This window comes from Motacilla alba, chromosome 6 (genome assembly GCF_015832195.1).
Source record: "Motacilla alba alba isolate MOTALB_02 chromosome 6, Motacilla_alba_V1.0_pri, whole genome shotgun sequence".
In the NCBI taxonomy this organism is placed as follows: Eukaryota; Metazoa; Chordata; class Aves; order Passeriformes; family Motacillidae; genus Motacilla; species Motacilla alba.
In genome coordinates this window covers 1,262,305-1,276,480 of record NC_052021.1, presented here as the reverse complement: position 1 = coordinate 1,276,480, position 14,176 = coordinate 1,262,305, and the positions used below count along the sequence as shown (strand labels likewise).

Here is a 14,176-nt window from a genome sequence, read left to right as displayed (position 1 = left end):
TTAGGAACTTATAACAAGTAGGAAGCAGCTGACTTAACTGAGTCTGTGTAACTTAGGAAGAGGTAGAGGAAAAGAGGAACATGCTGATATTTTCAGATATGGAAGAGGCTTTTATAAGGTTTATGCTGTTAAGTTAGTCTCTGTATCCATTCAGAGAAAGACAAATGTAATTGGCAGAATGCAAAATCTGTGCAGTATTGAGTAAAAACTCCAGCCATGTAGATGAGTAAGCCCTGGAACAGCTCCCTTGGGGGGCCCTGGAGAGTTGCTGGTGCACACGGGCGGGACTGGTTGGGCTGGCCAGTGTCTGCCTGGAGCTCGAGGAGCACCTGGGCTGCTTTGGAGTGCTCAGGATGCAAAGTGACATGAGTTCCCCCTTAGCCCCACTCATCATTGGTTTACAGTTTTATAAAAGGAATATTCCCAGTCTTCATACTGCAGTTGCTTACACTAATTGCTTTTTTCCACAGGTTAGTGTAGGTTTGTGACAGTGAATGCTTTATCTATGCAGTGATCAAAACTAGAGTGAAATTTGGTGGAGTTTTTAGATTTTCAGGCCATATACAGATAATAATCTGTCCTTTCTACAATTTTGTGTTCAAGCATCTGGGGAAGGCTGGTTAATAAAAGAAGCTATTAATAGTTGTAGGCATACTAGGAGTTTATTTTCTTATGAGCTATTTGCATGAAAACAGTCCATTTAACAATGATTCAGCTTATCATATCAGCAGGAGTTTTTGTATCCTGACAAATTTATAACTACATTGGAAAGATTTATCTAAATTTAATATTTCAGGATCTACCTAACCATTTTGCATCCTATAATCTGTTCATAAACTGGAACTTAAGTACAAGAAATAGAAAATAGGAATTTTGCTCTACAAGATTAAAATCTTAGCAACCAAATTGCATTTGTGTAATGTAATATGTGAGCTGTTCTCTCATACTAACATGTCTTTCTGAGGAGAATGGATATGAACTATAAAAAAAAAAACCAACCAACCAATTCTTTCTATGATTTGTTGTATGGCAGAAATCCCCAGTAATTTCCTGGTGTCAGAATAAAATCAGGCTGGAAGCAGTCTGCAGCACGTTGTGGCCAGGGGACACCGCGGGGTGCAGGAGGCTGTCCCAGGCTGGCATGTCCCCTGGGAGTGCACCTTGCCTAAAACTTGAAGGGAGGGAATTTTCCCAGGGTTCTGGAGGAGGCTCTCCAGGACTGATGGAATCCTGGGTGCTGCTGCAAGGCACTGGACTGGGAGGCAAGGAAAGAGTGACCTGCTCATGTCAGGATAGAGGTGAGGGGCACGCAGTCACTGCAGTCACTTGGCCACCTGAGTTTTCTTTCTCAGAAAGTTGCTATGATCCATAGTCTTCCTGTTCCAATAACCAGAAAGCTGCAGCAAAGCCAGCTGTAGAGATGGGGGGTGCCTCTGCTGCAGACAGCCGAAAGGAGAAGCTGCTCCTGTGCCTCCCCACGAGCCCGGCACGCCGTACCTTGTCCCCAGTACAGAAATACAGTGTCGGTGCTGATGGTGTTTGGTGGGACTGAGTGCAGTGCTCCACTCCTCAGGAGCTTCTGCCAAACAGCAGGGAGAGTTCTGGTAGGAGAGCTGTTTGTCTGCAGGAAACAGCAGGGGGCAAACCGAGAAGGGCACGGTGTTGGAGCTGTGTCTCCTGAAAGGTCCTTTGGTAGTCATGGGTTGGTTTCACTAACTGGAATTCAAGAACTACCTAGAATGTGTCTGTGTAAATAGAAGACACAAGACAGCTTTGCAGTTCTTCCAGAATTTTTACTGGTGCTTTCGGTACAAAATAGTGGATTTATTCTGGAATCCTGACCTAGATGAAGCAGCTTTTTTTTCCTCCCTGCAATTGGGTTTGCTGGTTACAGAGGAGGAACGACTTCATTATCTGTTGAATGGACTTTTTTTGCAATAAACTTGAGAATCTAAAAGCATACTATCAAATGTCACTGTTTTATGTGATGTATTTCACAGTTTAAGACACTTTTTTTTTCCAGAGTTGAAATTAGAATTATTGACATTAAGGAAATGAAAATGATTGATGGAGTGGTTTTACTTGACCAGCTGCTAATGATTTCTCACTCAATATCTCGTTAGCTTGTGCTGAAGTAATACGTACGGCACCTAGAAAATAGCCTGAAGTTCCTGAAACTACAAAGAAGAAAAATATAAGTTATTCTGGTGCTTTTGATCTATGAACTGTGATATAAAATGTGACTTTTGATGTTCTGGGATGGTGTGATCGATAGCATAATTTTTGTTATTAAATTGTTTACTCTTTAGTGAATGTTACAGTGCATTATATTTTGACTCAGAGGCAGGGAGAAAGGTCACTTAATTTCCTTGTTGGGCTGCAGCCCTTGCTCAGGTGGAGCTGTTTGGGAGGAAGGGAGAAGGCATTTTCATTGGGAATGGCTGAAAATGCTCATCTGAGACAAATGTGTGGAACTTCCTAAGCTAGGCTAGGGACTGTTCTGTCTTGCAGGAAGCTCTGGAGAAAGAGTGGCATGTTTCTGTGGCTGCTGAGGGAGCTTTATGAAGTTACAGTATCTCAAAAGCCTTGCTGAGAATTCTTAGCCTGAGAACAGGTTTGCAGGAAGGGAAGGGTTCATGATGAGCAAGAGAGGGGTTGGCTGACCAACACTTGGATTTTCAGTTTCTCCTGCCCATCGGGACAGCTGGGTTGCTCTCTCAGAGCTGTGTTGCAGTAAAGCACAGCTCTGATTCAGTGGCTTTTTGATTCTCTCGAGGACGAGGTGGAGGAGGCTGTGGTCAAGAGCGGGGCAGTCTCTGGGAGGCTCCCAGTAGCCACTTCTCAGTGACACAACATTTAAATCCCTAAAGCAGTACATGGATGAGTTGGTTTCTCCAGTGTGAGAAGGAAGGAGAACCCCTCTAATCGAGTACTCATTGAGTATAGGGGATACCTGGAAAAGCTGCAGGTGAGCATTTAAGGATGGGAGCAGCCGGTGTGTTGTGGCTACTGCCTGTGTCCAGCTGTGCTGCATAAAGCTCTCACTCCTATCTCCAGTGCTGGCTCCTGATTATCTCCTGTGCAAGTGCAAAAAACCCAATGCTTGAAAATACTAAATCCTCTAAAGCCAGTGGTGGAGCTGCAACTGGCTTCGATGGAGCCAGAGCATCACCTAGTTTCAAGGAGTTAAGCTCAGCTCTTGGGGCTCTTACTGCTTTTTTTATGAGACTGTGGTCTATATTGAATATTTCATGCTGTTCTTTTTTGGTTTTGCCTATATTGCCTGACACTCTGGTTTATTGTGGTGCCTTACAAACTTCATTTGAAAAATATGCTTGGTATTTTTGTTAAAATACAGTCCTGGTTGTATCTCCCCTGTTTTTCTTTCTTTGAATGGTGCTGTGGTTTTGACGTTTCTGCTGACATTTATGATGCAAATGGAAGAATTTCTGCAAAGCAGAAAGATGAAATGATGGTTTGACCTAGTGTTGAAGCTGAGCAAATTAGCAAAAGAAAAACTTGATAACCAATGAGAATTCATCATATTGTCCTCACACATTTTTTACAAGTATTTTGTGGCAGCTGAAATTTCTGACCAGGACTAGACTCTGTCACTTTTGGCCTCAGACTGCATGTAATTATTCAGAATGTGCCATTTCTCCTTATAGGAAGCCTTGTTACCCACAGGCAGATGTGATCTATCATCTTTTCCTTCAACAGTTCCCCTTTTCCCTCTACCCTGAAATAAATTAGAAAAGATTTATAATATTCTGCAGCCCATAAAACCTACTTCATAATCCTTAAATCATATATATCTGGTTGCAAAGCTCTTATTTTTATAAAAAATTTGGGAGCAGAATATTTTATGGAGTTTGGTGTGCTTTTACTGGAGGCAAAAAATCCATTTTTAAACCTAATTTTTTGCAAGTTTTTGCTGCGAATTAAAAGCTCTTCTAGACAGAAGGAAAAGAATGGATCTACCTTGAGATGTCCAAACAGAAGGAAGTATTCAAGCTGAAGTGATAACATCAGTTCGGATGGTGCTGTCTCTGTGGTCACTGTGCTGTCCCGGTGTAACAAACACCTTTCTTTACAGCCCTGGCATCTTTGGATGCAGATGTTTGTTTGTTGTTTGGATGTTTGTTCACTCCCCTGCCCCAGGGGATTCCATTTGACTAGCCACTGTGAAGGAGCAGCTGGATTTGTGCCCTTCCATTTTCGTTCCTTCCTCTTTCCTTCCTTAGTCCATTACCATGATGAGCAGTTACAGTTCTGTCAAGTCTTTCTTCACTGATTGTTGGATCTTCCTTTTCCATCAGCATCTTTGTGGTTTTCCCTCTTTTCTTTCCCTTTCCCACATCTATCCCTTCTCCTTTTTAGACAGAATGAATTTGTTTTCTTGGAGTGTTTCTCCTAAAGATGTTTTTCAGTGGAAGTCTGATTTATTTTTGGGCAGCTCTAATGGAGATGCTGGCTTTGGGTGAGCAGTAACTGAGATTGCCAAGGGAGGGTTGTTTGGGGAGTTCCCCCATTTCCCCTCATTGCTGATGTGTTCAATCCCTTCAGGCAGACACTGAACTTACAAAGCAGCTCCTGCTCTTTCAGCTTAGCTAACCATTGATGCTGCAATATCTGTCATAAAGATTTTGTATTTATAATGCTTTCTTATTTTTTAAATGATTTTCCAGTGTTGACTTTATTAAGTGATAGTCCAGAAAACCGTGATGTTAATGGAAAAATACACCACTGAAACAGACCACTGATCAGCTCTTGGGCAGCATTGTATGTCTTTGCATCTAATTTAATTCATATTCATATGGGCAGTACTTTGGTGTTTTTACATATATTGTTATTTATTAATAATTCTGCCTTTGATTTACTTTTCCACTTCCTTGGTTTCTCTGAAGTCCTCCTAGGTGAAAGAGGCCAGTAGCAATGTTATTTTAAACATAAAAACTCTTGATTGAGGGTCTAATGTAGGTCTGTTAGAGCCTCATTATATTCATTTGCCTCCCTGAGAAGTTTTGCAGATCCAGGTCTGTATTTTTTTTTTTTTTCTGGGGTCATTTACTTTTAGTTCATGTGTGTAAGGCCAACTTTTTTATCCCTGTTAGTGATTTGCATTCAGATACTATGCTGCTGATTACTGACATGTACAGGAGATACTGGGTACTAAAGAAAATGGAAATGGTTTTCACATTCAGAAAGGCAGATCCCATTCTCTAGTGGTTTGCCTGTATATATCCAGTCCAGACTCAAATTTAATCCTTCTCATCTTCTGTTTTATGTTATGCCTTATTAGCCTGTACCTCCTTTAAAAAACCAACCTTAAATATCTTCTCTTCATCGTCCCTATAAATTTTGAAAATACATTTTTTTCATTCCTGAAGCATAACCTAGTTGCGTTTATAGCTCCTTTCTTTACATCCTCTCTCAGGAGTAATGCTGAATTATTTCTGCATTTAAATCTTCAAATTTTAGCTAGCAGTTTGAGTCTTTTTTTTTTTTTTTTTGGTAACTGTCGTATTTCTGTGGTATTAACAGTGCCCCTGCATAAATTCCCCTCCTCCCTCCTTATTTTGTAAAAGAAAAACTTACACACAAACTCTCAAAACAGGTCATTAATGCTTATTTCTGGGAAGCAAAAAAACCAAACCAAACCAAAAACCCCCAAAAAACCCAACAACTTTTTCAAAGAATAATTTTAGTTTATAGTAAAATGTTTTCATATTACAGGAAGGAATCTTAGAGTGTAATTTAGCAGTGTAAATGATCTGAATTAATTTCTTTACTTCGGTGGGTATTTTAATTTCTTTGCTAAAGTAAAGGTAGGGCCTGAAGATGCAGGTAGGTAGGGAGGAAAGGAGTGAGTGACGCCAAGGCGTGTGAGTGTGGCAGAGGCAGGCAGCTCTTCCTGCCCCTTTGAACGAAGATGGGCTCTGCAGTGCAGGACGAGGCAGCTCTTCCTGCCCCTTTGGGATCCGGGTGTCTTCAGTGAGACTGTTTGTAGATTCAAGAGTCATTCAGAGAAATAAAGAAATGGAAGAGAGTTTCAGAAAGAAGGTAGCATTGAAGTGGCTGTTTAAGCCAGGCAGGAGACAGGATTACGAAGCAAATTGTATCAATAATGTGTATTCCCACTCAGGTTCACGAATTCCGTTCCATTGATGTAGATGCTGTGTTCCCCGGAGACTGAAGGGGTTTTAAGAAGTTAGAGAAGCACCTTGAGAGGGACCATCTAGTTTTTATTTACGCCTCAACGTGTGTTACACATGAGGCGGAAGGTCCTGTAAGGACTGTGCTGGCATCCCTGTCCCGGGCGAGGCTGCACTGGCGGGCAGTGAGGGCACAGGGGGCCCCTGGGGTGGGACTGTCAGTGCCCCCGCACTCGCCCCTGGCTCCTGGTGCCCGGGAAATGCCCCTGGCGAGGAGCCTCAGCGCTCGGACCCGGCGAGCTGCGGCTCTTGCGGGGGCGGGGGCTCTCCTGTGGGCTCCGCTCGCCTCCCTTCCCCGTGCTCCCGCTTCCCTGCCCGTTCCTGCGGGCGGCTCCTGGCCGCCAGCGCCTCGGCCTCCGCCGTGCCTCCCGGGCCCTGCCGCCCGTCCCCGCCGTGCCTCCCGGGCCCTGCCGCCCGTCCCCGCCCGTCCCCGCCGTGCCTCCCGGGCCCTGCCGCCCGTCCCCGCCGTGCCTCCCGGGCCCTGCCGCCCGTCCCCGCCTGTCCCCGCCGTGCCTCCCGGGCCCTGCCGCCTGTCCCCGCCTGTCCCCGCCGTGCCTCCCGGGCCCTGCCGCCTGTCCCCGCCCGTCCCCGCCGTGCCTCCCGGGCCCTGCCGCCCGTCCCCGCCGTGCCTCCCGGGCCCTGCCGCCCGTCCCCGCCGTGCCTCCCGGGCCCTGCCGCCCGTCCCCGCCCGTCCCCGCCGTGCCTCCCGGGCCCTGCCGCCTGTCCCCGCCGTGTCTCCCGGGCCCTGCCGCCCGTCCCCGCTCCGCCTGCTGAGCTGATGCTGACAGAGAGCCGGGGTTCTTGTGGTAACGCTGTCACCGTCTGTTTCTTTCCCCCTCTCTCTTTTTCCTCTCTCTGTGCCTTGTCCTTTCCTTCTTTAGTAGGAACACTCACCTTTTTTCAATCAAGAAACACTTCTCAGATATAATACTGCTGCATTTGCGTTTTATTTATGTCTGATAAGTCTACCAAAAGAATCCTCCCCGATTCTGGCTCGGTGGAACGGGACACACCTGTGCAGTTGTTTTTGCTTTCAGATGGGTTCATTCTTTCCAAAAACGTCAAAAGTTTATGTTTCGATCACTTGATGAAAGTGGGGTTAGCGCAGTTCATACTGACAGTTGTTAACCATATCTCTTCACAGCTTTAGCGTGCAAAGAGATTATAAAAACCCAAACCTTTACATCACCTTGTGTAGTGGGAGAATGAAAAAAAAAAGATTGATTTTTATTAGCATATTTAGCATTATTATATTTATGAATCTATATTTGCAAGAGGTAGTGATGAAGAAAAGGAGTCAGAGAAGCTTCAGCATGTGCTTGGTTGGCAGCAAAGCTGCTCAGCTCTGGAGGTGATACCTGAGAGGCATTTCCCTCCAGGATCTCAGTCTGAATAGTTCTGTTTTACTGCTGGCAGTCTCAGTTGTGACAGCTAGACTTTGGAGAAAGAGCTAGACTGCAGAAGGCAAAGAAAAGTATGAACTGTCTAGGTAATACTGAAGCAGAAGACAAAAATACATCTTTTTCATGAATCCTATTTGCACATTGAGATACACCATTGATAGCTGTATTTTTTCCTTTCCTTGCAATGAGAATAAGGCTTTTGGGTAGTGGAGGCTGGACTAATTGTGCAAGTTTACAGGTTCTTTAAAAATAAAATTACCAACAGCAAGACATAAAAGGGAGGTGCATCGTTATTACTAGAAAAATAAATAACTTTCATTATTTCTTCTGAAAGCATAAATTACAACAAACTATTCAATATGAATTGTTCAGTTAATGGCTTTCCATGCCTCATTTATGACACACTCTTGTATAAAACTACTGGAATTATTGAAGTGCACAGTGCTGCAGAGACACATAATTTTCTTCTAATGAGTGTTCTCAGCAAAAATTGATAAGGTTCTGTTCTCTAAGAAACACAGAATTAGTGTATAACAATGTTTAAATTATTGGGCTTTGACATATGTTTCGTTGAAGCACTCACTTTATGATTAGATTGTAGATAGAACCAATGCTGAAGTGCATCCACCTCAAAAGTCTGTTTCTTAGGGAATACAAAGTGGGAAATACTCTCTATGAAAGCTGGAAGAAACATACTCTAGTATAACTGCACACTGAATTCTTCTGGGGTTTATTAGGAGACCATCCATCCTGTTCATGTCAGCTGACCTAAGGCAATTAGTAAGGCAATCATCACATGCTACTGTTAATCCAAACCAATGCTCTGTTGATGCAGCACTAATTAATGCTCATTTGTGTATTATTAGTGTTCTGTCTGTCGGGGTGGGACTTTGAAGTGTGCCCTGTCAGGAATGCGTGGGAGCTTTGCTGTCAGAGGGCCGGGGATGTGAGCTGTGTGTCACCGCCTCATTTGCTGTCCCACAACAGGAGCTCCTCTGTGGTTGCCATCTAACGAGGCGGTTCTCAGAGTGCCTTATTTACATACCAGATTGATGGTGAGCAGGTAGAATAGGAGCTCTGTGCCATGTGGGATTTTCACACTTGCACACACTGCACTTCAGCTTACGTAAAAATTCTTGGCAAAGTTCTAGTGGTAAAATGTTAATTTCTTGGGGGTTCATTAGAATAACATTAATCATGAACTCTGATTATGTTCACCTTATTCTGAAACTTTGTAACTGAAATTAATCAGGTTCTGTAATTAGGTAGAACAATAAAATGGAACCGGGCTTTGTTATTTTATAATAGAACTATTAATTCACTCAAATGTTAGACTTTCTGTAAGGAATTTAAGGAACATCTGCTTTAAGTATGGATCATTGTGGTCAAACTTGTATCTATTAGAGCTTCATAGGTATCTTTCTGTGTTGAAAAGTGTTTGCAGTACTTCTGACAAGCAGGTTTATTGTTTGTATACTGTTGTGATGGACATGAGAGACCTGGGAAAAAGCATTTCTCCTTTCTGGTTAGCTGAATCTTGATTATAAGATACACACTGCCCTGCCCTCCCTAAGAGAAATCTCAGGGTTTCAGATGGAGCCTGCCCTCTGGGTGGCTGAGGGGATGTTAACCAATGTCCCAGGGAGCTGTCACTGTTAATTACTGAGGGTGTGTTTCTGTGTCGAACATGGAGATGGCTCATTCCTACCAGAACAAGAAGAGGCAGCTTTCCGTGCTGCAGCAGTTCTAAATGTTACCAGCTGCTGTGGCTTCAGAGAAGCCGTGTGTGCATTCAGAGAGGGACCGGTATGGGGCCACGTTTGGCTCGGGAAGTGCCTGACCTACAGAGAGTTGGGATCTGTGGGGGCTTTCCAGGGAAAGACAGCTGTGTGCCTGCCCCAGTCTTCAGTTCTTCTTTGGCCTTCATCTCTCAGCTGCTGTGCCAGGCGGGTTATGGAGGCTGGGTGTGTCTGTGATGTGCCCAGGCAAAGCCTTTATTAAACTCAGCCTTTACTGGTTGGATTTGCCTTTAGGAAGCCCAGGCCCTGAGACCTGTACAAAACTGTGGAGCAGAAAGACCTTTCCCTCAAGAGAAGAGGATCAGGCTGCAGGACATGAGTTAGGCTGTTAACTTTTTCACTTGTGTTCAGCAGACCATTTTTGCTACCCCATCTGGGAACTGAATCCAGCTGCTTGTGTGTGACACTGTAAATGATCATATCATTAATTAAACATTCACCATCTTTAAGGACTTTCATTGCTAGTGTAGCAATATCATAGCAATATCAAGAATTTATTACAGTTCAGTGACACTGGAATCCTGGCTTATTTCTTAGGTCATAGTGTTGCCCTTGCACTTGTATTTTGGTTTTTTTAGCCTTCACATTATGGTTTTTGCACAATTTCTGTTCTCATGTCCAGTCTGAGGATTTGAGCTAATAAGAGATAAAACATGCCTTGAGAGAGAAAGAGAGAAACGGAGGGAGTGAGTAGAGCAAGCCTAGTACACAGCTTCTGAGGCTGGCATTTTCCATTGGTAGTGTGCTGCCAAAAGAAGGCTTACGATGTAAGCCTTACAATGTTACTTACGATGTATGTCCAAAAACTGTGTATATTTTGGGGGTTTTTATGTTAGTGGTAGCTCTCAGATCCCTTGAGAATAGTTTGTACTGCAAATTTTTATAACTTTTTAATTGAAGCAGTCATTTGCTTTCTTGTATAGGTGGTGGGGTTTTTTTTATTTATTTTTAATACTGTCTTGATATAGATGCAGGAATTTGTCAAATCAGTCATTAATCCTTCTATACACCCCCTTCCCTAGGGAGGATCACCAGTGAGATTCCTGGGCTTGCTTTGCTAATGGGTGTTTCAGCCCTGTGCATTGCTGTACCAGCATGATCCACTGATGGATGATGGTGGGAATTGTTGCTTGGAGCTAGGTTTATTTTCAAAATTGTCTTAGGTTTTTCATTGCTAGAGGTCATATTGTCTCTCAGTCTGTATTTTGCAAGTTTAATGACTTCCCCTAGCCCTTTCTTGGTAAAAGGACCTGCCAGGGCCTGGTGGTATCACTTAACTGAGACAGGTGGATGCCATTGGCAGCCTCTGTTCCTCGTGTGTGGCTCTTGCTGCAAAGGGAGATGGTACATGAGAGTGACCCCCTCTTGAAAAATACTCGAACCCACAGACTCCTTTCTTCTTGCTAACTTAGCTAGGAGGCTGGGGCTTTATTAGGGATACTGTTCTGGAACGGAACAAAAGCGTTTCCTGTTCTTGTGCAGCCAGAATCAGAAGCCAGCTGGCACCAGTCTGTTGGCAAGCAGGTGTACACAGGCTAAGGTCAGGATTCAGGAGTGGGTCTTTTTCTGGGCTAGTCTAACCTGGGTTTTTTCATCATCAGGATCTTTTAGAGAAGGTACCTACCTGCCATGTAGCTTTCTTGAAGACATCTGTCTTACTGAGAATAACAAGTTGCAGGCTGATGTAGTCCATTTTAAAAAAGGGTATCCACTGAATGTGTACAGAAAGGCATGTTTTAGCAGTCTGGGGCTGGGGAGAGCACACCCCCCTGCCGTGCTGGGCCCTGGATGTTGGATCCATCTTGCAGAGCACTGGAGTGGCCTGCTGGGCTTACAGAGAGCCTAGTGTTTCAGATGGCTGGGAAGTGATTGTGAGAGTATGAGGAATCTGTCAGGGCCTAATTCTGTGACTCTGCTTCTGCCATTTGTCCTGTAACATCTGGAACTGGGAGTCTTTGATTCATGATTGAGGAAAAGGGGAAATGCTGCTGTGTGTGTGAATATCTACCCAGCTGTGCCTCTTTAAACATACATCCAAAACTTCTTGTGTCTGCATAAGAACATATTTTCTCATGTTCCCCGGTCTAAGCTCACCAGTGTCCAGTGCTGGGAATGGAACCTTTGAACACTTGGGCATTTGGAGTAGCTCCCTTAGTGCCAGGACATTGTTCACACACTGTAAATACTCCAGGGCAGCAGGTCCAAGGACAGAGTAGAACAACTGAAAGCACCTTTTGGGAGGGTGGTGTTTGCTCCTTCCAGCTCAGGCCTGCTGCAATAGCCAGAATGCCAAAATATTGCACCTCAAAACCAGCTGTGCAGTGATTCAGGTGATTTCTTCTTGCAGCCTGAAGGCCACTGGGCTCCAGAGTGTCTCCTGCATGTTTGTTAGCAGTGGGCAATTAGCAAAATGTGTTTTCAGACTTATGTGTAGGAAAATTCCAGCACTGTGGAAGGTAACAGATTCAAGAACCAGTGTAATGAAGAAATACAGAACTGAAGGGTGCAGGTGAAGGAGGTGTCTTACAAAGACAATTAATGTTTTGAAGAGGAAATAATTTATGCAAAATATGTTACAAAATCGAAGTGCTAATAAATAAGCAGTACAATGTATTCTCTTTTGACACTTTGTTTCCACGTAACAGGTACTGAATGCAGATTGATTTGTTACCAATTTTTGAAGCTAATTTTCATTCTATTCACCCCGTTTTGTACAAACAGTTGTCCTGTAATTTTAAAATTCAGTCTTCTGCTTTGAAGCTACATGAAAATATGGTAGGATAAAGATCCAGAAAAATAGATTTGTGGTTATATAATTTCTCTTTATTATAAAAAAGTTGCTTCACCATATGAAACTTTTTTTCCTATATTTTGGAAGGCTTGTGTTCCCATGTTATTTTTCACAGAGTCAGCATGATATAATGTCTTCCTAATTTCTGTAATCTTTTATGATTACAGGGTAGTGTGTAGTGTTATAAAAAGTTACTCTCAATACAGTGTTGAGAAGTCTTGAAGATTTAAAACAAAAGAATGGGGTATAAGAATGCTTCAGTCCAGATATTAAATGACAGACAAATAAGCAGTGTAGTGATTGTTAAAGACTTAATACTACATTATTTTTTTTTCTTTAAAGGTTTTGGGCTTTTTTCCTTGTTTGCTTTATCATAATGTTAAAGGACTGTAAACTTTTAGCATTTTTTTTCAAATTACTAGATTTTTCAGCAAGTGGATGTTTCTTTTGAGTGACATTTTACATTCTAGGAGTAGTATAAGGATTTGTTTCTGATGCCACTTCTGTCAGCAGCTGCCTGTGACATAAGTAGGTTTTGGACCCCTTTGTCTTTAAGCAGAAATACAAATGCCTGATTTGGCAGATTCTTACAGCAGATTTTGTAGCTGCCTGTTGAAGTCTCCTGTCCTGTATTGTCTTGCAGAACAGTGAGACTTAATAAAATATTATCAGTCTTGACTAACAGTTGCATAAACAAGCTTTGTTGTTAAAAATCAGGCTGTATTTCAATATAACAGGTAAGTTTGAGGAGAATTAATTTTTTTTTAAATTTTAATTTCTAGGAAAACTTGGCTGTATATTTCAAGAATTTCTTAGAAGCTTGAATAGTTAAACCCCCCCCCCTCTGGAACCAGTAGATAAAATTCTACACATTAAACACAGTAAAAATGGTGCATATTCTGCAAAGAACAGAATTTTAGATTAAAGTTGTCTGGGCACAAAAGCAGTAACAAAATGATCCCTACAAAACAGAGTAACTTAATAACACAAGAAATAACTTTTGTTAATTTGAAACTTTAGAAACTGAAGCTTGTAAAGTAAGACGTAATTAAATTATGGCACTGTACATACCAGTTGTTCTTGGTAATTGAAACTTTACAATATGAAAAATACATTACATCTGTACAGTTTATACAGGTAGGTAGGATGAGTTTTGAAAAAGATTCACTTTCAAGGGTCATACTCTGAAGTCAAAAAAATACTGCACAACTGAACTAATTACAAATTGTAGACTGGAAACGATTAATCTTTGTGATTGACTTTTAATTTGCACGGGGATCCTACACTCCACAGACCCGTCTGCTCACCGGTGTCCGGAGCTTTGCACAGGGTTTGGGGGCAGCCCCTGCTCCAGGAGCCCCTAGGGCAGCTGCTGCCCGTGCTCCTTGCTCCGCGCCGCCGTGGTGATTGTGCTCAGGTCCAGCTCGGCCTCCAGGCCTGTGTCCACTGCCTCCTCCTGCCTGCTGGCCTCGTAGGGCTTGTGGGCCAGCAGCTCGTGGTGCACCCCGCAGTAGCTCAGCGTGGGCTGGTCGTAGGCCAGAAAGGTTGACACGTTCATGGACAGTGGGATCTGGGGCAAAAACAGAGGGGAAGAGCAGCAGTTACCAATGACATTACCAAATGGTACTTGCCTGAACTGCTTGTTGGAAAACCAGACTGTCTGCTCTCTGTATCCCTCTGCCACTCCTCTCCTCCCACCCTGCTCTTCTCCAGGATGTTTTAACCCTGACCTCCACCACCTTGGATCTCGAGGCCCAGGGCTACGTATATGCTTGAATGTGTTTGAGAAGATTAAGATGTGATTCAAGTTAAATTATCTTTTGAATGTAATTAACCTCAGCTGTAATCACTCTGTCAGGCAATATTGCACATCAAATGTAAATGATTTTCAAGTGAGTGGCTTGAACTTGTCACTGAGCGAGATACCTTTGGTGTGCTTGGAAATACGGGTGAGAAGCTTCCTACTGT

The 14,176-nt window shown here is 43.3% G+C and overlaps 2 protein-coding genes across 11 annotated transcripts in view; one reads left to right on the top strand and one right to left on the bottom strand.

The window, feature by feature from the left end:
* The window catches only part of CTNNA3 (catenin alpha 3), a 421,074-nt gene that overhangs the window by 97,991 nt on the left and 308,907 nt on the right, over positions 1-14,176 (top strand). The window contains exon 1 of one of the 8 annotated variants that reach the window (XM_038140211.1): positions 7,003-7,021. The exons of the other annotated variants lie outside the window; for them this stretch is intronic. The gene's annotated coding sequence lies outside the window, so the exon portion shown is untranslated. Of the gene's footprint in view, positions 1-7,002; positions 7,022-14,176 lie in introns of those variants that run through there. 8 annotated transcript variants of the gene reach the window in all.
* LRRTM3 (leucine rich repeat transmembrane neuronal 3) overlaps positions 13,239-14,176 on the bottom strand; it is an 87,530-nt gene continuing 86,592 nt past the window's right edge. For 2 of the 3 annotated variants that reach the window (XM_038140215.1, XM_038140214.1), the window contains one exon: positions 13,239-13,778. In XM_038140215.1, the coding sequence (XP_037996143.1) occupies positions 13,569-13,778 (210 nt within the window). In that variant the 3' untranslated portion in view covers positions 13,239-13,568. The remainder of the gene's footprint in view (positions 13,779-14,176) is intronic. The other variant, XM_038140216.1, reaches the window with a different exon arrangement.